The sequence below is a fragment of the Hydra vulgaris genome, chromosome 05 (genome assembly GCF_038396675.1).
Source record: "Hydra vulgaris chromosome 05, alternate assembly HydraT2T_AEP".
In the NCBI taxonomy this organism is placed as follows: domain Eukaryota; kingdom Metazoa; phylum Cnidaria; class Hydrozoa; order Anthoathecata; family Hydridae; genus Hydra; species Hydra vulgaris.
Window position 1 is genome coordinate 18,307,501 of NC_088924.1, and position 23,814 is coordinate 18,331,314.

The window sequence follows — 23,814 nt, forward strand, 5'->3', positions numbered from 1 at the left end:
TTGGTCACAAATAAACGAGCAGGCGCGTTTATTTGGCACCACATAGTAATCGTTTGAAGCGTTTCATAAATGTAACGTCTCAGATGCTTGGTGACGTTTATTAGTTTTTTAGGAATAGAGAAAGTTTTAATGATAACGCACAATTTTTAGATTCGCTTGCAATATTCAAAATGATTTGTTTGCGATAGTCAAAATAATTGTTTTGCAATTATTTTGACTATCAAAATAATTGTTTTGCAATTATTTTGACTATATCCAGCCTGGAGATTTTTTTTCAAGTTTTTAATAATATCACAGTTTTTTATATAGCATCCACCAATGTTGTTGTTTTAAAGTAGAAGAATAAATGCCGCGAGAAAAACACGGTTGTGGTCAATCTTATATAAATACAAAAATTCTTTGAGTTTGAGTTATTATTATTTATTAGTTATTATTTCTTGTTATTATATTTATTACATTATATTTAGCATATTCTAGATATTTTTTTTTATTAGTTATTATTTCTTACATAGTTATTATCTCTTAGATAATAATTATGTTTTGCATATAAAAAATGTCACGTAACAAAATTGCATATTCGGCTCATCTTATCTAGAGTAACTCTTTTGATAAATATAATAAACTTAGAAGCTTGAGAAAACTGGAGATAATTTTTGAAAAATTATCTCCAGTTTTCTAAAGCTTCTTAATCATAAATTATTGAAAAGTATTTCACCTTAAAAAAAATGCAAGCAATCAATTCAGTGTTTGAAAATTTTTAACTCTGAGCATCAAGGTGGCAGCGAAATGTATTATTTTTTTATTAATTAAAAGATCATTTGCAAAAAGTCAAACAAATACGACTTGTCTAGTTGATCTTTAAGCGCTTTTGCTGGGAAACAGAAAACAAACTTTTAAAATTAATAAATTGTCGAGAATTTCACCCAATCAAATATGTTTTCGATTACATGAATTTGATCAGAGTTACTTTCATTTACCGTTAATTAATGAGTATCATTGTTTTCATCGTCGTTTTTATTTTCCTCAGAGCTAGTGCTGATTATGTTTCCAAACACGCATTTGTGACGCTTAACATTGCTTTAGAAGTGTGATAAATTTTGCAGGCTTTGGAAGTTCTTTGATTAATTTTTTGTTGTAAAATTGACGGGCAGTACAAATCCAAGGAAGCTTCCATTGAAATTTTTGAACCTATATATCCCAAGCGCTGCGCTAGAGAAGAAAAGTAAGTTTTAGGAATTTTGCGTACTATCTTTGGCTCCGGAATAAAAATTCCTTTAGCAGCATGAGATATTACAACAAGACCTAGTTAAAAACTTTGATAAAATTTTATCCCAAGAATCTTTGCCAAGGTTTACAGCAATTCGGAACATCAAGTTTAACGATCATTAAAAAATATTGACTTTATTTAACGTGGTTTGCAATCATTTTCTTTTGCTTCTGAATCTTGCTCTAATATTGGTGACAGTTAAGAAGGTTCAACATATTCAGCACAAACAGAATAGTTATCAATTACTATAACCGATCATACCTCAGCTAGAGTTTCTGCAACTTTAGCAAAAAAAAAACTTTCTAAATTAACGTCAGTTGTTTTTCCAAATGCATTCAGATGTTTCTTAAAATAATCATGTGGCAAAACCAATCCTGTCAACTCTCATACGCCATACGCCGTTTAACCCTGTTATATGCTGAATAACGAGTTCCTGTTAGATAGACATTCAAACCCCATTTAATAAATCTTTCAATTGCTACATCCAATGGTTTGGGAAACCTTGGATTTTCATCAGGGCCTCCATCATCGGCAACAATAATTATAGGTTTTACCTGATATTCTGGAATGCAAATGTAAAGCTTAAAATTTTCCATCGAAACAAGGCGCTCCAAATCACGGCCATGAGTAAAAGCAGTTCAGTATCATGCTTCATAGTTCTAATACCAATATAAGTTGGTCCAGAATATGACACTGCGTCAGAGACTTTGTTTGGGCTAATTTACAAGTTGCATAAACAGATGGTATAAGCTTATGTCTGGAAGCCACTGAAAACTCACGATCTGGCAAACGTTCTTGAAAACCAAAATGCATCAAAATTAGTGATTGTTTTGTTGCAACTGCTAATCCTAATGGTACTTTAGCTTTGTTGTCTAGACTTAAATAAAAGCATGAAGCTGGACTAAACATTAAACAAATTTCATCCATGTGTAGAATGCACGTAAACGTAAACTTAGCATCAATATGCCAATCACGAGCTGTATTAGCAGTTCATATCAATTTCGCACGAACTGTCTTAATGTAACGTTTCCCCTCAAGTGTGTTTAGTTCGCTTAGGCAGCAGATTGCAATAGACAATGACCCAGTTTTAGTAGGCTTCTATTTAAGTCATCGAGTTTCTTACATTTAACTTCTGTGATCTTCTTCAATCGCTAGCAGCGGCTCTTATTGATGCAATGTTAACGATAGTATAAAGAAGATATGTCTGATTTTCAATTACAGCTGGTCTACCATTTTTTTCTCTATTGAATTCAGATAGTTTTAATTTTAAGTAGGGCGTGTCATCGGCAATATCATTTAGTGTTTGTTTCGGATTTGCTCTGAGTTGTTTTTAACGGATTGCCTCGCGTTTCAATTTTTTAAGACAGGAATGTTTTATTTTTATTTGCTTTTCTAAATTAATTGATTTTATTTTAATTTCGTCTGTTATCACTCAGGCACGGCACACATTTACTAATGTAAACAACTGCTCTTGTAACTGCGGAATTTCAGTTTGAATTTTTTCTTGTTGTGGAGTATGAGATCTTGTCGGCTGATCATTTGGTACTTCCGTTTGTGATTTTTGATTTTTTTGAATATCAAATTTAGAAGAAGTAGCTGGCATTTTATTGGTTTCAAAATCTATTTCATCTAAGTCATCGGATGTTAACAAAGCTCCTGGTCCCTCTCATATATGAGATGATCCTCTCATATATGAGAGGATATATATGAGAGGAAGCTTCACTGCAGTAGAGTGATTATTTGATGTTTTAACATTACACATCAAATGACTTATACTTTCCATTGTTTTTCTTGTGAGTTCTTTCAAAACTGATTCATACGTCAGTTCTTTATGCTTAACTTTGTACCAAAATTTATTAGCTTCTTTCTGTTGCTCCACTTTTTTGTGGCTTTTGCTACTTGTTGGTAAATTATTTTCTACTTTTTACTTTTTTTTCTTTCATTTAAATAGTTTTGCCTGCAAACTAATTTTTAACTGACTATTTACAAGTTACAACAAATGCAAACGTGGGTTGTTTATTTATAGTCTTATTTTTATTATAAAAAATTTTTTTAAAATATAAAGTTTAAAAATTATAAAACATACTAAATACAAAGCAATTTCAAAAATTTATATGTAAAGTTTAAAAAAAATTTAAAACTTTAGCTTTTAAACTTGTAACCTTTAGTAAGACTGTTGTCGCGCTAATCAAAATATGAATAAGTTTTGAAACTTTTTTTACTCTTTATTTTGTTTTTGAAATGTGTTGAGCAATCATTTTAATGACTTAAAAATGAAATGGAACGTTTTGAAATATAAAGAATATCACCACTTAGCGATGATTTATTGATTTTACTCACGCCCGGCATACTTTATGGACGATCCCTAATATTTAAATTTCTTAATTAGTGTTTTTTTTTTCTAAATTTTAACTTTTTAGTTCATAAAAAAAAAGGAGGGGAAAGGAGGGGGTGTGGTTTCAAAAACGTACGCACTTTTCTAGGGACGTGTGGAAGAGGGGGAGGGGAAAGGGACTCAAAAGTACGCATGACCACTGGGGGAGGGGTCAATTTTTTGAAATTTATGGCGTACGTACTTTATGGACAACCACGTACTTAATATTTTGACTATCAATTTTATTTTATTTCAAATAAACTTTGAAAATTTAAAATATTTATCTTATTGTAAAAGCTTTATTACTAATGGTCTTTTTAGTAAAGACAATAGCTATTAAATCATATAAACTTTGAATAGAAGTTTTAAAAAGTGATTTTTTTTTAATTTGTGTTTTTCTTATTAAATTTGCCAAATATAAATGAAAAGAGTACATGTTTTTAAACATTTTTATAATTTCAACGTTAAGGAAGACGAAATATCATTATTTTGAGCTTTTATTTGTTCCAAGCTGGTGTTTTCCCTTAATTTCCCATATCCAGATTTTCACTCTGGCGCCAAGGTTTAAAAGGCTCTAAATTTTCATTGAATTTTTATTTGTTCCTCAAAATATAAAAATACATAAATTTATTCGAATAATTATACAAAAATTGATATAAGGTAAGTATGGGTATTAAGGCCCACCTAAAAAAATGAAAATGTAAAGAAATGCTGATTTTTTTTTGCTGCCAGTGATAAAACCAGATAACTCTAATATTTTAATGTCGAAAAAAAGTTTCACAATTTATTTTTTCTCTAAGTTTGGATTAGTGGGCCTATTACCCGCCGGGCCTTATTACCCACACTTACCTTACAAACCATTTTTTTTATAAAACTTACTTTAACTTATATATACAATTTTAAACTTTTTATAACTGATTAAGAACAAACAGTACGCGGGGCCGCCGAGAGGGAGGGGCAAATAGGAAATACATGTCCCGGGCGCCAAGATATTAGAGGCTCCAGAAGACAAAAGACAAAAAAAAAAATTGTAATGAGATTTTAATTACAAAAAATATAATTTTTAATTTTTTTTATTGATGAGATATAAAATAAATATACATGGTGATGTGCATAGCAATTTACTTACTTTGTTTATATTACCAAATAGTTATAGTTTTAAATAAATAAAAAAAAAATATCTTTAATAAGTTATTAAAGAAATAAATTATTTTAAACTATAATATAACCATTAAATCTTGTCACAGAAAATCGCTATTGAAGTATTTAGAAGGTTGTTTAAAATCAAGTTAAAAAACATTGGTCCGTTTACGCTTTATCATAAAACTCAGCTTATAATTAAAAAAAATGACGTTTAAAACCTCAGCTAATCAAAGGTTACCAGAACATCAGCGCTTTTTTAAAAACCGTGTTGTACACCATTGGAATAAATTAGCGCTGGATGTAACTGATGTAACAACCCACAGTAAACAATTTTAAAGTATTTTTGTGATTCTGTTTTGGCTAAAGCATGCTTCAGATTGATATAGCTTGCAATATCAATTGTCAGCATATGAACGTCTGGTGTTGCTTTCCTTCATCAATATTAAACTTTTTATGTATAAGTTTTATTGAATATTTAATAAATAAAAGTCTAAGATCTTTTTGTTTTCAGCTGAGTTTCTGCTAAATGAAAGATTTTGCTTTGCAAGCTTTTGGATACCAGACGTTCAGGTCAGATTGCCGCTTTAAAACTATTTGCATAACAACCACGTAAAATTAGTTTACGTTGTCCTTTAGGTTGCTATAGCTCCAACCAAAATATCAATCCCAGATGAGCAGATGACTCGTCTCAGCGATGATTTTGCAAAGCTAATAATGATAGCAAAATCGCAATGAACCTGAATACGCGGTTTTTATCCATGAGTTCGAAAAAGATAAGTTTGAAGTCAACATCTCTAATGTTGTCCTTTGTCATTACATTCAACAAATTCAAGTTTCATTAAGGTTCTCATTCATCTGATTAAAAGGTCAAGAACCAGTAAAAATTAAAGCTTGAAATAGACAACTTTCTAATTCTAATCAGTAAATGTGTTGCAAATGTGTTATTTAATCAAGATAAAATCGAGATTTTCTTAAAGAAATGGATGTTAATTAATAGTATTAGAAATTAAAACATAATCATTAACTTGTAACTGCTATTAATTTAAAAAAATGCATGCTTATAAAGTGTCTAATTGCACCTATGGCCACGGCGTCATAAAAGCTCTCGGCGGCCCCGACTATGCATGTGTGATTTCCCGCTAACCAATCATAGTTTAAAAGTATTGTTTTTAAAAAGTACTTTTTTCAGGATAATTTACTTATAACCTTTATTCAAAAAGTTTGTGTTAAAGTCCATTACAAAATTTAAAATTTATTTTATTAAGGTGTTAAAATATTTTTTTCACCCACCTTTGAAATGTCTAGAGCCTGCAGGTTCCTTACTTTTTGCTTTTACAAGTTTTAGTAATTCCAAAGACTTCCAAATACCTGAGACATTTTTTCGTTATTCAAATCAGTCATGAAGAATTTAACTATTCTTTAAAATTTTATTGTTAGTTTCATCAAAAAGGCATTTACTGCTTGTTAAAACTTTTTTTTTTTTAGGAAAAAAAACTTGAGTTACTTCATATTCAGATTTTTTTTTATACAGGACTTTTTCTATTTAAAAGCATCGAAGCAAATTGTTTAAACTTATTATTAAGAAGAACAATATCTAAATCTCAAGTAAATCTGATTTCAAAATTACTACATTTTAAACCATTTCTAAAATGTTAAACTGCTTACATGAGATGGCTTTCTGTGGTTCTGATTGTGAAATTTTCTTTTTAATGAAACAACCGAACCCTTTCAGTCAATTACCCTATGTGTTTTGCTTCTTTTTTATATGCATGCCATAAAAGCTTTGATATACAAAGCTGCTAATGTAAAATAACTTGCTACAAATTAGATATCGTGCAAGGCTGGTGTTTTTGTTTTTCTAAAGCCAAGAAACGTAATAATTGTTACTTAATCAATCTTTATATTTAATAATCTAAAAGTAGTTTGTGTAAAATAAGTCAAAGTTTGTTTCTCCTAGCTTTTGCCAAGAAAAGCAAATCATACAAGGCAGCAGGGCTTATTAAGGAATTACTGGGTTACATGTTACCAGTAGCAGGATGATTGCCTGACCAGAAGTAGTTAAAAGATGTTACATCTGTAAATATTACTTTAAAAAATTAAATAAGATTTTGGAAATGTATTAGGAAAAACGTTACATATAAAGAAATGCTTGAAAATTCTCTGAATAATTAAGGTGAATAATTAGGCTGAACTTATGTATTTAATGTAGTCGCAGCCACCTGTTGATTTCATATTATATAGTTGTAGCCACATACTGAATTCATGTTATATGGTTGTAGCCATATATTGTTAACTGAGCTAGTACTACACCAGAGATTAAAGCAGAACAAAATATATATATAAATAAATATAGTAACTGACGGATAAGAGGTTCGTAAGAGAACGTAATAAGTACGTAGAGAGAACGTATAAGAACGTAGAGAGAACGTAAATATACACATAGTAACTTTTTTATGTAAAAAAAAAAATCTTTTGTTAAGAATTATTTACCTTGTGTTTTAGTGTAAATTGATAAATTCTTAACTGATCCATAATTACAAATTTTATTATCATTTATACAACCAACAAAAGTATACAAAGAAACATTAGCAAATACCATTGGTTTAGTCATTTGATTAGAATATTGAAGAGTTCCATTAACATCAACAGTTAAATTATAATTATTGGTAAGGTTTATGAAACTTTGAGAAAGTACAATTGAATTCCATGCATTAGTTGCTATTTTAATACTATAGGCAATCTCATATGTTGAAAAAAGTAAAAGATCATCTATAATATTAAATACAAAAACATTGTTATCATTATATCCCTCAAACATAGATAAGACATCTGAAGTTGGATTTCCATTTGTTAAGATAACAAAAGATACCACAAATTCATCATAAAAAGCATTTAAAGTTGTTTTAGTAAAATTATTCGTTACCTCTGGAACAAATATTAAATCTAAAAAAAAAAAAATTAAAAAATGTTTTAATTTTTTATTATGAGATTTTCAAGAATAATTCTAAAAAAGTTTTATAAATAATATTAAAAAAATGCATGAAATTATGAAAATAAAAAAAGTAGGATAAAAATTCCTTTGATGTGCTACGTTTTATTTTGTTTCTTCAAGGAAAATGGTTAATTAGAACCTGTGTTACACTGCGATAAATTTATGCTAACTTTGGCATATGCAAACAAAATAGTTTGGGCAAACAAAATAATTCGCTTCCCGCGTTGCAAACAATATTGACGCGGTATTGTTTAAATAGGTAACATATCGTAAACAGTTTGGGGCCAAAATTATTTGCTACTCGGGGTATATTTTGCTGGCTTTAAAAGAAAAAATACTTGCTTTATAGATTAATTTAAAAGACTGTTTATAAAAAGAACTAAATTTTCATTTAGAAAATTAAAACTCTAGAATACCATATTAAAGTAATAACACCGTGTTACAACATTTTTGATTTATAATTATAAAATTTACGCAAATAAACATGTTGTTATTATTTTAACGTGGTATTCTAGATTGACTACTTTAATTTTTTTCGAATTTTTTTTTTATTTCTTTTTTTTATTAAGGTTTTACAATAAATTGTGTAGGCATAAACTGCCTGTCAACCTAATAATATAATGTTTGACAATTACAGAGTTTGTATAACTAATAGAAAATTAAATGTGGATTAGTCGTAGAGAAGCCATTCATTTTTTAGATGATTATCTAGAAGCAGTTTAAACATTTTTAGAGATAACGCTGATACAATGTGATTAGAAAGAGAGTTCCATTTATTTATTATTCTTAGAGAAAAAAAATTCATACGTTAATTTAATCGCGAAGTTTGTTTTTTTAGTTTATATATATGACCACGAGTAATAAATTTACTATCTATTTCAAAAAGACTTCTGTCACTATTGTTGTTTTTACACCATTTGTAGACGTTGATTAGGTCTGCACGAAGTAGCCTGTATTTTACAGTTGTCATATTTAATGCCAACAATCTTTGTTCATACGGTAGATCCTGTAATCCATTGATTCGTTTCGAAGCTCTTCTTAACACATTTTCTAGTTGCCGTTTGTCTTTGAGAAGTCCAGGGTTACAGATTGATCCACAGTATTCTAGGTGAGGGCGGACTAGTGCTGAAAATAGTTTTTTGAAGGATAATAAGTATGGATATGATGTAAATGTTCTTTTTATTATTCCTATTATTTGTGTGGCTTTGTTGACTTGAATAGTTGTGTGTTTGGAAAATAATAAGTTCGAATCTATGTGAACACCTAAATCTCGTTCGCAATTTGTGGTTTTAATGTTTACTCTTGTATTTTTTTCTGGATCATGCATATTATAAGTATGGGATTTGTTGTTGTTTCCTAAGTCCATTACAGAACATTTATCAATGTTAAATTTCATTCCCCATTTTTGAGACCATGTAACAAGAGCGTCGATGTCATTTTGTAATTCTTGCGCAGATTGAGTATTTTCAATAGAACGGAAGATTTTGGTATCGTCAGCAAAAAGAGCAGCTTTTGATTTGATTATTTCAGGGATATCGTTGACATATATAATAAAAAGTAAAGCTGAAAGGACGGAGCCTTGGGGAACTCCACTTTTAACGGGTACCCAGTTTGAATAATTTCCATTAACAACAACTCTTTGTCTACGGTTTTTCAAAAAGTTTTTAATCCAATATAGTATTGATCCATTTATACCATAAGCTTTAAGTTTAGAAATAAGAAATTTATGTGGAACTTTGTCAAAGGCTTTTTCAAAATCAAGATAAATGTTGTCGATGGGAATATTATTATCAAGTGATGACGTCCAATAATTAGTCACAGTTAAAAGGTTAGTTAAGCAGGAATGATCTGGACGAAATCCATATTGGTGTGGACTTAATAAGTTATTTTTAATCAGCTGTGTCATAATATGATTTTTTATAATTTTTTCAAAGATTTTTATTAAAGTACAAGTTATACTGATAGGTCTATAATTAAGTGCTTTTGATCTGTCTCCTTTTTTGAATATGGGTGTAATTGTTGCGTCTTTCCATATTTGGGGTAATGATCCACTCTAAAGTACTTTGTTAAAAATAGTAGATAGATGTTTAGACATTTGAAAGCAAGTTTTCTTAAATATTATTGGGTGTAATGCATCAGGGCCTGGTGATTTAGATGAGTTTAGACTTTTGAGGTATGTTTCGATATTTTCCGGACTTAGATCAATATTGTTTGTAAGTGGATTTACATTTTTATATGTTAGGTTAAATGGTGGTGTTGCTGTTATTTTTTTGTTTGAAAAAGTATCAGCAAAAAAAATATTGAATAGATGAGCTTTATCTAGATCAGTAGTTGCAACAATATTATTGTATTGGATGTCAGGGAATGCTTCTTTGTTTTTTCTTTTTGATTTGACATACGAGTAAAATGCTTTTGGATTTTGGTCTATGTCTCTCGCCAGTTTTTTTTCAAATTCAATAATTGCTTTTCTGCACACTGCTTTTGCTTTGTTTCGTGAAATGCGGTACTCATTATATGTTTCTTCATTTCTGTTCAATATATATTGACGATATTTCTCTCGTTTAAATTTAAGTTCATTGATTATTTGAAAGTCAATCCATTTTGAGCGTTTTATATTATTAAAGTTAGATTTTGGGATATTATTGTTGATAGTAGTTTTAAGTTTATTGAAAAAGATACTCCATAGTTGGTCTGAGTTGGATGTTGGACAGAGTGTAATATTTGCAAGGTCTTCATTAATTTTGTCATAGTTCCCTTTTGTGTATAAATGCTTAGTATGGTATTGTGGTATATTTATAATAGATTCAATCGATACAGTAAAGTAGAGTAGTTGATGATGACTTTTGCCAATGAAGGCTAGATGAGTTAAAAAGGATTTCGTGTTTTCATCAGAAGTAAACAAGAGGTCAATTGTAGAAGAACTTTGATTTTGTCTGATGTGTGTTGCTTTTGAAATATGTTGGGTTAAAAAAGAATCGCGAATATTTTCAGTAAATTTAATTGATTTAGAGGAATTTGTATTAGGCTGTTTTGGATTTTGCCAGATGATATCTGGGTAGTTAAAATCTCCTATAATAAGAATGTTTGGATATTTGTTTGAAAGTTTGGCAATGTGTTGATTTATGCAGTTAGTGTTTTCATCGTTACTATTTGGTGATCTGTAATATAAACTTAACAATAACTTAGAAGTTTTCGTTGCAATTTCACAACTGAGCGATTCAGATGGAAATATATCTAGGTTTATTAGGGATGACTTTAGTTTGTTATGTATAAATATTGCTAAACCTCTTCGGCAAGAACTATTCTTGTGATTTGGATGTAGTAAGTAATTTTCAATAGCAAACTCGAGATCATTAACTTTAATTTTTTTATTTTTAGGCAGAGTTTCTGTTAAAAAAATAATTTCGGGTTTTAGATAGTTTACAATTTGTTTGAGCTCGTGGGGTTTATTTAGGAAGGAGTCGATGTTTGTGTATATAGCTTTGACGGATTTAAATTTCAGTAACTTTTTTAATGGTTTGAAAATTAATCCAATTTTTTATAGTTTTTTTATATTTTTTGTTTACTAAAATTAAGTTTGATGACTTCGTTGCGCCTAATGCATCATCGAAAGGGTGAGTTTGGTTCATTTTCAAGGAGTATTTGGTTTTTCTTATTTCTTTCTTTTCTAAGTTGAGAATCGATTTGCCTTTCGGCGAGTGTCATATCTGGATTAATGAAGACGTTTGTATATTTTATCTTTTTGCGTAATTCCCTAGCGGCAAGTAAAACTTTATTACGTTCGCTGTTTTCAGGAAGTACTGCAATAATGGGCGGAGGAGTTTTTGAGTCTTTTTTGTTTTTTAATCTTATTATCTTAATAGGTTTTTCATTGTCTTTACCAATTTCCTCAAATATCTCGTCAATTATTTTTTTGTCGTCGTTGTTTTTTTCAAGTTCATTTATTTTTTTTGATTCTGGAATTCCAAAAACAATAATGTTCTTTTCACGCTTTTTTTTTTCTTCCTGTTCGGATAATATAGTTTTGGTAATTGAGTTTACAACAATAGCTTTTTCTGCAGATTTATTTTTGTTATAAAGATTTGACCAAAATGTAGCTGAACTATTTTCGGTTTCTTTTTTCGATTCTAATAATTCAATTCTTTGTATAAGTCTTTGAATAGTTTCGTTTTGATCACGTATAATATCGGATAGTTCCGAACAGCTAAGTTTACCTTGCTTAATCATGAATATTGTTATGACGTCGTGTCTTATTAACACAAATAGAACTGTTAGTTTTTTGTGTTTTTTTCCGTTATTCCATTCATTAAATAAGTCTGCGTAACTTCCAAATCTTAATGAATGATTTAATAACAGGATTTAAACTAATAGGTTAGTTTTTTAGTTTAGTATTGTATTTGCCGATTGAAAATAATTTACACTCGTAATTTATAAAAACAAATATTTACATGACTGGGGCTTGAAGAAGACAAAATTCATCTTATCATTAAGCCCCCCCAAAAAAATGCATATTCATCAAATAAAATGTTTTAACAAAATGCAAAAAATAAAATATATAACGTTTAAAATATTTAGTAATTCAAAGAGTATTTATATTTAAGAACTGATTAGTAAAATAAGATGATATATAAGTATTAATATTACAAAAAGAATTTACAATAACTTTTTTTAATAAAAATTGAAGTTATAAAATTTTACAATATTTTTAGTAATTAGTATTTCAAATAATAAAACTTAAAAAAATCGTTTGTAAATTCAAAACTTATAAGATAAGAAATACATTTACAATAGCAGACTATTGTTTAGAATATTAAATATAATATTAAAGAGTAATTAGTAGGTTAATTTTTGTTTTTGTTTGCTAGTTTAAAAAGCTTTTTAGAAGAACTTTAATTCATTTTCATGTATCATCAGTAATTGCTTAAGTTTTGCTTTAAACTGGTTTAAAGAATAATTAGATTTCAGCTCATTATTTAATATTGTATTCCACAGCTTAGGACCTCGGTTAGCAATTGAGAATTTGGTTGCTGAATAATGTGTTTTGGATTGAATGTAATTGTTTTTTGAAAATCTGGTAGGGTATATGTGGTTTATTTTTTCAAAAAGTGAATTAAATAACATTGGTGATATTTTTTTATCAAGTTTAAACATGAAGATAAGAATATGGTAAAGGTTTAGTTTATATACATTTAGAATATTAAGTTTATTAAATAATGTTTGAGTGTGAGAGAAACGGTCTACGTTTGTAATTATCCTTATAGCCTGTTTTTGTTTACTAAACAGTTTTTTTACTTTTGTTGCGTTTGTGCTGCACCAAGCAACGTTTGCATAATTTAAGTAGCAATGAATTAAAGAAAAATATAAGTTTTTTAAACAAGATAGATTTAAAAACTGCTTGGCTTTATACAAAACACCTATATTTTTTGATATTTTATTTTCAATTAGACCTATGTGGACCCTCCAGGTTAAATTTTCATCCAGAACCACACCTAAAAATTTTATTGATTGCTCTCTTTTTAATAATGCGTTATCAATAAAAAGATCAGGAAGTTTTAATGGAATATCTTGTTTTTTATGAAGACGATGGAACAAAGTGTATTTGGATTTATTGATGTTCAAAGATAGTTTGTTTGATTTGAACCATTGGGTTAATTTTTCAAGTTCTTTGTTTACTGTTTGAAATAATTTACTGATATCTTTACTAGAATAAAACAAGTTTGTATCATCTGCAAACAAAATTAAGTTTAAAATGTTAGAAAATTTATATATGTCGTTAATATAAACGAGAAATAAAAGTGGTCCTAAAATTGATCCTTGAGGAACACCACAGGTGATTGACTTATATTCCGTTTTTCCGCTATCATATGAAATAAACTGCTTTCTATTAGTCAAGTAACTATCAAACCAGGACAAATTAGTATTTATTATACCATAACTTTTCAGTTTGGATAGAAGGATTTGATGATTGACAGTGTCAAAAGCTTTACTTAAATCGATAAAAACACCTAGGGTATACTTGTCTTCATCAAACCCTTTAAATATATCATGAACAAGGTGAGTGATTGCATGATCGGTTGAATGACCAGATTTAAATCCAAACTGTTTATGAAAAAGAATATTATTAACATTTAAAAAGGAATATAGTCTATTATACATAACCCGCTCTAATATTTTAGAAAAACAAGAAAGAATTGAGATTGGTCTATAATTCGTAACATCGGAAGGATCACCTGATTTTAACACTGGAATAACTTTTGCAATTTTTAGGTTATCTGGAAAAACGCCTTGTTTTAGAGATAAATTAAAAATATGTAGTAATGGAATTGTAATTTGTTTTATTGATTTGATAATGACATTACTACTTATATCATCAAATCCTAAACTTTTATTGGGTTTTAATAAAGAGACTGCGTCTAGTAATTCTTTTTCTGTAAGTTTATAATTAGACATAACATTAAGGTTGGTTGAGGTTAAGTACGAACTAAAGTGTGATTGAGTAGTTGCTATATTAGATGATAAAGTAGGACCTATATTTACAAAAAACTGGTTAAGTGTTTCAGCGACTAAGGATTTATTTACAATTTGTTTGTTATTAAATTTAAGATTTAGAGGAAGTAAATTTCTGTATAAGCTTTTTTTTCCAATTACCTCCTTAATAATATGCCAAGTTTTTTTAGAATCATTTTTGTGCTTTATTAATTGTTCAGAATAGTAACGTTTCTTTGAGCGTTTTAAAATTGACTCAAATAGCCGTTTATAGTTTTTATAGGTAGTTTCATTTTTAAGAGTTCTTTTTTTAAGAAACTTGTTATATAAGCGTTGTTTTTTTTTTGAAGATTTAAGAATGCCCTTGGTGATCCAAGGGTTTAAAAGTGTTTTTGTTTTGATTACTTTAGTAACTTCTGGGAATGCCTTGTTATAAAGATTAAGAAACTCTGTTAGAAAAATATCATACGCTTTATTGGCGTTTAGATTTAGTTTTAGGGTGTCCCAGTTAACACAGGATAGAAGCTTATAAAAATGACTAATAGAAGTGTCGGTTATTAAACGTGTTTTAATTATTTTTTCCCGTTCATTTTGGGCATTATATATGCATTTTTGCGATAGGATAAAAATCGGAAAGTGATCAGACACGTCAGTTTTAAATATTCCTGTTCTTATATTTTCATTTATAAATTCATTTGTTATAATTTGATCTAGGGATGTTGAACTTTCCTTAGTTATTCGCGTTGGTTTATTGATTAGTGGAATATAGCTATTTTGAAAAATGGTGTTAAAAAAGTTTTTAATATATATATTTTTTTCATAATCTAATATATTGAGATTGATATCACCAATAAAATATACAGCTTTATTCATAGACGATTTATTTTTAATTATTTTTTTAATGTGGTTTTCAAATACCTTAATGCTTCCTGAAGGCGGTCTGTATAAACCATGAATGACGATATTTTTTGAGGTTTTGTTAATAATTTCAATACATAACGATTCGTAATCGTTAGTAGTTGAACTTAAATTTGGTTTAACTTTGAATAATATTGAGTTTTTTATGTATATACACAAACCCCCACCTTCCTTATTAGATGCTCTAACTTGATGAATTACTTTATAATTAGGTAATTGAAAATTAGAATTGTTTTCAATGTTTTTATCTTTACACCATGTCTCACTTAGACAAATTATTTGAAATTTAATGCCAATTTTATATAAAAGTTGTTTTAATGACTCAAAATTTTTTTGAATACTTCTAATATTAATATGAAGCATTGAAAAATAGTTATCCTCCATTCCATTAGCAATTTTTTTAGAATTTGGGTCATAATATAAAGGGTTAATATTTTTAATTATTTCATCATTATTATAAAAATTAATATCAGGATCCGAATAGTTGTTTAATAGTATTGACTTTTTTGATACAAATGAATTAAAATTTATGTTTGTTAAAACAGTTTCATCAGCCATTTTAAATCAGAAATAACTTAAAGCAATATTAAAATTCAAAAAGTAATATAAAAACGTAAGAAAATCATTTATCATTATTTTTTTTTATAAATTCTCTAACAATAAGCTTATCGTATATAACAACGGAATACTTACCATTTATCCTGTGCAATTTGCTTTCTTCAAGAAGTTTCTTTCTTATTGTGGAAGTTTCCAGCGAAAAATCCTCGTTGATATAAATTCCGGATCCTTTCAGTTTATTGGCATTTTTTAGGATTTTTACTTTGTCTTTATGGTTAAGTAACTTAATTACAATTGTTCTTGGATTTTTTTTTTCAATAATGCCAGTTCTATGCGCTCTTTCTATGATTACCCCATTTACATTGAGATTATTTTCAAAAATGTTTATTATTATTTTTTCCGTATCATCCCAACTTTCGTTGTCATTTTCTTTAACTCCTTCAATTCGAAGATTATTTCGCCTTTGTCGATCTTCCAGCTGTCTAAATTTATTTTTTTCATTCTCACCTATATTTGCATTCGATGACTTTTTTTTTTCCAACTCGCTCATTTTTTTGTCATTGCAATCTTGATAAAACGTTAGACTTTCCTCAATGTCTTTTTGTGTTTTTTCAAACTTTATCAACTGCTTGTTAGTTTTATTTTGATCGGCATTTCGGTTTACGTTATCTTTTTTTAACATTTCACAAGTTTCCTTTAATGTACTAATTTCTTTCAGCAATCCATCGATTCGATCATTAGTCAGTTTTAAATTTGCACTTATTAACGATATTATATCATTTTGTTGTTTTTGGAACATTTCTTGAAAAATTTCCCTAACTAATTTTATCGAGACGTCAGTGATTTGTTTTGAACTCATTTTCAATTCTCTTATTATTATATTAATTAAAAAACATTAAATTTTTTTTTTTTTTTTTTTTTTTTTTTTTTTACGCAAGAAAAACACGTCCGTTCACTTCCGTGTCATACACCATTTCATGATAAAAGGTTCAAGTTAAAATTTTTCGTAAAATCTGTTAAAATTTATCCTATTTTACTTAAATCTTATTCTATTTATTATCAACTAAACTCTTACAAAAAAAGGTTAATAAAAGTTAATATAGTATTCTAGATTCAAAAACTTAATTCAAAGTTACTATTGAACTCAGCATACCAAAATTATGTAAGAAACATTAATGTTTCTTTCATAATTTTGGTATGTTGAATTCAATTGTACCATTAAATTTAATTTTTGCATCATTAGATTTTCTGAGAAAAAAGCATAAAATTTATTTCAATTTTTTTGTATTTATGCAAAAACTTTATTTTTTACTTTACTTTATTTTACTTTACTTTATTTTTTTCTGGAAATCTTGATGATAGAGCAAAATCAATTTTTTGCAAGAAACACATATATGCGCAGCAAAAAAAGTATTTATGTGTAATGGATTTATAATTAATTTTTATTTAGCCGTCCTACTATTTACAAGTTCCCTGTTTTATAATATATATAAAGATTGCAAGGACGAGAAGAAGAAAGGTTTGTCTTATCACCAAAGCCCCTGCTTTTTGGTGACATTTATATAAATACGTTGCAACTAAAATGAAAAAAATTATCAAAACTGAACTTTCTTCAATAGTTATAAAAAAATTTTTTTAGCCTAATTAGTCATAACTTTGTCAATTCTAATCAAAATACAAATATCTTGATATCAAATATGTAAAAGTGGGTTACAAATTATGTTGACCACTAACCACCAGGCATATCCAGAATTAACGGGGCAACAAACCACAACCTTTACCATAAGAAATTGAACCCTTTTTTGAGAAAATAGTCTTTTTTCAAGACATAAATAATTTAAATATGCAAAAAAAGTTTTATAAGTTTATATTAAATCACCGAAGTATATAAAAGGCGTATGTTAATGATGGAGGCGGGTGCGATTGTGATGGTTTGATACACCCTAGTATCAAAAATGACTATTTTCGCAAATGCATTTATCTTTACTAAAATGAATTCAATTAGTATACATTATAAATTCATATTATACAAAAATTTACATATACAAATGGTTTTTACATTGACTTATAGGTGGGGCGTATACCCCTTCTACCTTGAACAAAAAAAACATAAAATTACAAAACTACTGTTTCCTAAAGTACGTGAACAAAGTTTTTTATCTGTATAAAAAAGGTTCTATAAATGATTATTGGGCAACCATCAAATCTGGAAGGTGAATGTAAAACTCATGATAAATGTCTTAATAATGTTTTAAAATCCCCTAATATCAAAAAAAATTTAATTATGAAATATCTTATTGGTTACTTAAAGTATTACAGCAAAGAAATAAAACACATATCTTACTATCTAATAATTTAATTTCAAAACTTTAATAAATAAGAAACAATATTGTTAACCTTATCTCTATCATTATATTCCAATTTTTAATGAAAATTTTATTTAATCTAAATCAAATATAAAAAACGTTTAATTTTCCCTTCTGTCTCCCGCTGCCACTTCGGGCGAATGAAAGGTAGGTACCAAAAGTGCAACAAAAAAATGCAGATTTCCACATATCTAGTATATTGTAGATATTGTGTGGATTTTAATGTTAAACTGTTTTGCTGCAAAAAAGCTTTAGTTAAAAAGATAAATAGATTAGTAGAAACTATCAGAAAATTAAAGAAACAATAAAAAACTAAAAAACTAGCATTGTTGTTGGGTGCAGCCTTTGTTCCACCTGTTGCAAATTTTTCTCATAATACATTGAATAATCTGAAATTTCTAAAAAAACGATACTACTAAGCAAAAATAAAATGCTTAAAAAAGAAAAAAAAAATTCAAAAAATAAAATCTATGATGGATTTAAAAATGGATTATCTTACACATCTAAAAGATTTTGAAGATATGTCAAACAATCTAAAATATACTTATTTCAAAAAACTCTTTCATTGAAATTGAAATAAATTTTATTAAAAAGCATTATTTTGCTATAGTCATTCGCTTTACAAAAAATTCTATTTTATTGCCAAGACCAGTCATCTGCTCATCAGAAGCTAAAGCAATGGCTTTAGATGCAGCAATCTCCTGTGATCGTTTTACTTTTCGGTTCATATTGACAGTTTGGGCTGATGGTCTGGTGTCTGTAAAGAAAGATGTTCCGAAAACGTAACGATCTTAAATTTTAATTTATTTATTACAATAATCAATGAAACTTATACATAAAAAGTTTAATATTGATAAAAGAAAGCAACACCAGGCTTTTATATGCTGACAATTGACATTTCTGCAGCCGATGTTGTGTCATAAAAATACTTTTAAAAGAGTTTACTGTAGGTACATCAATTACATCCTGCAAATTATGATGGTTTTATTATAGTTTTAAATAATTTTTTTTTTAATAATTTATTAATGAAATTAATTATTTAAATCTTTAACTCTTCAGTTATGTAAACAAAGTTAATCCTCGCCAAGTAAATTTCATATTTACTTGGTGATATTTACCTCATCCATAAAAACAATTTGTTTACTTTTTTTATTAAAATCCCATTATGATTTTTATGTCTTTCATTAAATTTCGTTTAAAATCTTATTTTGATTTTTTATAGTTTTTTTTTCGCCTTTTAGCGCTCTAATATCTTGGCGCCCGGGGAACATATTCCCCCTTTTGTTTTTTTACTTTATTAGTTTTTTTTAACAATTTTATACTCTTAGATATAATACATGTAACATTTAACCAGGTAAGAACATTATTTTGCAACTTTGTAACATACTATATGCTTTTTCAGGAAGTCCACAGTTCCCTTCCTTTTTATGATCACAATATCTGTAAACGCTATCTTCACTAACTTTCTTATCGTAAAACATCTTGTTTGGTGACCATTCAGCTATAATTTTAAGTATTTTAAGTAAGACTACATTGAAAATTTATGTTTGCTATTCAATAACAATATTCAATAGCCTATTAGGCTTCAGTTTATTTTGTGGTTTTAAATAACGTAAATACATTTGCATTTTGTTTCTCAACTCCTCAAAAGTACCACATAAGACTCTTTTTCAATCATTTACGTTTTTAACAATGATGAATAAGGAACTATTAGCAGCAGGGACAGTATTGTTTAGTTGATTTTTTTTGAAAACAAAGTTACCATCTTTACATATTGATTTCCCTACATCAAATTAATTTCGAGACCAGGCCTCTGAAATGAATTTGGCAAATAAATAGAGTTTATGAATATGTTTTTAACCTTTCTATTTAATATTTCGATGCATAACGACTCATAATCTGTTTCATTCACGCAAAGAAAATTTTAAACACTTAATAAAATTTTATGAGTTGTGAATAAAAATACTCACCCCACCACCACACACTCCCACCACATTATTTTGTTGCGATGGATGAACTGATGCGTAATTGGCTAATTCAAAACGTGCATTTTTTTCATTGTTTTTATATCAGGTTTCTTAAAGGCAGATAATTTAGAAATCGTGGTTGAGGTTACGAAGTAAAATTTTGAAAATTTTAAAGTTTTTACTCATACTCTGAATATTCAGAGTTAAATCAAGATTCAGAGTTAAAATCAAGATTCAGAGTTAAAATCAAGACTGCATTATTGTTCCGAAAAGAAAACGAGTAGATTCAGAGATTGAAAAATACTCAGTTTTAAACCTTTATTCACAAAAAAATTTCATTGTCATTATCACTTAGCTTTAAATCTTAGTAGTTAAATTTTGAAGAAAAATCTTTCTCAATTTTAAAATATATAATTTAAAATTAAAAAAGAAAATTTAAAATAAGACAAAAAGAGAACATAGTAATATATAATATATATTATATGTATATATAATATATATTATATAATATATAATATATAATAATATATAATATATATTATATGTATACATATATATAATGTATATATGATACATAATAATATATATAATATATAATATATATTATATGTATACATAAATAAAAAAGAGTTAAAATATAACGAGTTCTTTTTTCGATTTGAGGCCGCAATCACGTATGATCAACCTATCGTACGATATAAAAGTGTATTTCCCAGATGCTCGTTCTACTTTCATTTTTTCATTTAAAGCTCTTCTTATTTGTGTGGACTCCGGACAAAAGTCTTGATTGATAAAAATAGTTTTTTCTTTTAAACAAAAAGATTTTTTTTAAATTTCTGTTTTATCTTTGAAATCCAAAAGTTTTAGCGCGACCGTTCTTGGCTTTTTTGCATCTTTCTTGCCAATTCTGTGAGCTCGTTCTATTTTAACATTTTTACATCAAAATAATCTTCAAATAAAATTTTTAATTTTGATTTGGTCTCTTTCCAGTTTTAATTTTATTTTATTTTTCACCGTCTATTCTTAAGTTATTTCGTCTAGAACGATCTTTCATTTCCCTTAACTTATTTTTTATATTAAGGAATTCCAAGTTAACTTTAGTTATACCACTACCAGGTGGATTTATCTTTTCTTGGAAACTAACTGCAGTATTTGTTTAATCATCAATAAGCTGTTTATGAAAAATCAAGCTTAATTTCATTTCTTCAACATCTTTTGTTATTTACTTAACTCGTTCGGCGTTGTTGTTTTTATTTTTTTCAACTTTATCTGAGCGGTCATGAATTATTTTTGCACTTGAACTTACAATGGCTATAATGTTTATTTCTTGTTGTTTGAAGATTTCTTCAAATTCCTTTTTGTATTCAATAAACATCTACTTTAACATTTTTTTAATGTCATCTCGAGTAACTGCCATAATTAAACTAATATGATTGATAAATTCTTTATTTAGTTATTACGATTGATAGAAACGTATTACACATTCACTAAAATGTATTAGTTTATATTTTTTTAGTAGTTCAATTACTAAACTATTATTAACAATTTTTTTTTTCTATTGATATTAAATTATTTTTATTATTAATTTTAAATTGATTTTTAATAATTTTATTTTTAATGAAATTTAGATAATTTTTGTGAGGTCGCATCGTGACCCAAATTAATCTAAAAATGGCAAAAAGTCCGAAAAAAAAGTGAAAGTTTTATTGTTTTTAGAAATGGTAAAGTAAACTACTTTTTGGTCAAAAATCAACTTAAAATAATTTTACAGATATTATTATTATTGCATAGTTTGAAAAGGATAAAAAATTAAATTTATCACCATAAAGTTAAGAAAATTTAAGGTATGGTTATCTTGTAAGCAACCTTATTTTCCACCTTCATACAAAACTTTATTTTTGTTAAAGTAAAGAGTGCTTAGATGTTTAAAGTTTATTTACTTTCTTTTTTTAGGTTTGAAAAACAAGTTCTTAGTTTTTCTTTTAAAAATTAAAATTTTAGTACACAATTTTAAACATAAGTGCCAGCCAAAAAAAAGTTCCACGTTCAATTTTAGTGAAAAAAACCCACTAAACTATAGCCAAGTAAAACAGTATTTGCTGCAACCTACTGCTCCTAATAATTTTGTCAATGCAACATCCGCCCTCCCTTTTCGATTTAAAAACAGTTTTTGAACGTTTGTGTAATAATATACAATCTAGTATTTACCTTTTATTTTAAAAATTAAAGAAGACTATTTGGTAAAAAAGAAATAAGGCTTTAAAAGTGTAATGAAAAAGTTGGATTTACTTTTTAGAATTCGCGAAACTGAAGCAAATAACGAAGCACTTCCTGAAATTCTTATCAAATTTATCAAAAAAATTCGAAATAATTCCTGAAGATAAACTTGGTGAACTAAATAGAATTGTACAGATTTTTTTGACCAAATTTTTAAACATAAAATTTTGGTTTTCATTACTTTGTTTTAATATACTTTTTGTAAAAGAAACCAAGAAGTTTTCTTTTTTCTCGATCAGGTATTCAATTTAGAAGCATAAATCTACAATAAACTTCTGCGAGAGAGTGTAAAAATTTACATTTTTACACTCTCTCTTATTTAATCTCCTTTTTTTCAAAAGTCTAATGTTTTAAGTCTATGAATAATCATGTAAACACTGTATTTAATATAGTATTTACATGTTAACAAAATGTTTACTATATTAAACATTTTTTTAACATGTAAATTATACTATAGTATGTAACACAACGCAAGCATGATTGCTGATGAAAAGTGAAAAATAAGCTTAAAAAAATATTGTAATCACAATGAAAAGTTTTTAAAGTACAAAAATAATTAGTTACGAAAAAATCTCATTAATTAAAGTATGTCTTTCCATCCTAGACCAGGAAGACCAATTAAGAAATGGGGAGAACTTTGTGAAAGAAATAAAAAAGCAAAGATTGCAGATTTAGCTAATGAACAGCGTGTAACTCTATCTCTTGCTACATCAAAGAGTGATAAAGCAGCAGAAGAAAATAAATTAACTTATATTTTGAAAAAAACTTCTTAATATGTTTATGTAGCTCAGATGAAAAGAAGTATTGATTCCTTGACTCAAACAACTATACAACTATGAAACTAGAGGAGGCTCTTGCGCTGAAAACGCAAGCTGACTTACAATACCAAATGCTATGAAATTTAGCCCTTTCTTACAATGTAAAAGTATATCCTAGTCCTAATAAGCTTGGGAAAGAAAAGCTGAAATGTTATCCTGAAAGTATTTAATTTACTGAAATTTCTGCAAAATGCTTATTACAAAGTTGGCTAAATCATACAATTACTAGGGTTATAAATATGATTGATTTAAAGGAAAGTTGTAAAGTTGAGATGAATTGATTTTATATGTGAAAATTGGGTTTGATGGAGCTTCAAGTCAAAATATTTACAAACAAAAATTTGACAACTATATTTTTACTATAGAATCAAAGCAAGAAGATTGTCTGTTTAGCACCGCAATTGTACCTCTTCTGTTTAAAGTTCAAAACATTGACTTTGGAAAAATTCTAAAAGTTCAAGAAGCCATTTTTGTAGACCTCTTTACCTGCAATATAAAAAAGAGACACCAGAATTGTGCAAAGAAAAAGAAATTAATCTTCAAACTCAAACGAATCAGTTAAAACCCTTCTCAACAGATTTGAATATTGCTGGTACAGTAATAGCTATTAAGGTTACTTTTTAAATTGATATGACCATGTTTGATGGA

General features: G+C 27.6%; 1 protein-coding gene across 1 annotated transcript in view; it reads right to left on the reverse strand.

Moving 5' to 3' along the window:
* The window catches only part of LOC136080649 (uncharacterized), a 273,327-nt gene that overhangs the window by 198,911 nt on the left and 50,602 nt on the right, over window positions 1-23,814 (reverse strand). The window contains exon 3 of the mRNA XM_065797575.1: window positions 7,275-7,727. Within this exon, the coding sequence (XP_065653647.1) occupies window positions 7,275-7,727 (453 nt within the window). The remainder of the gene's footprint in view (window positions 1-7,274; window positions 7,728-23,814) is intronic.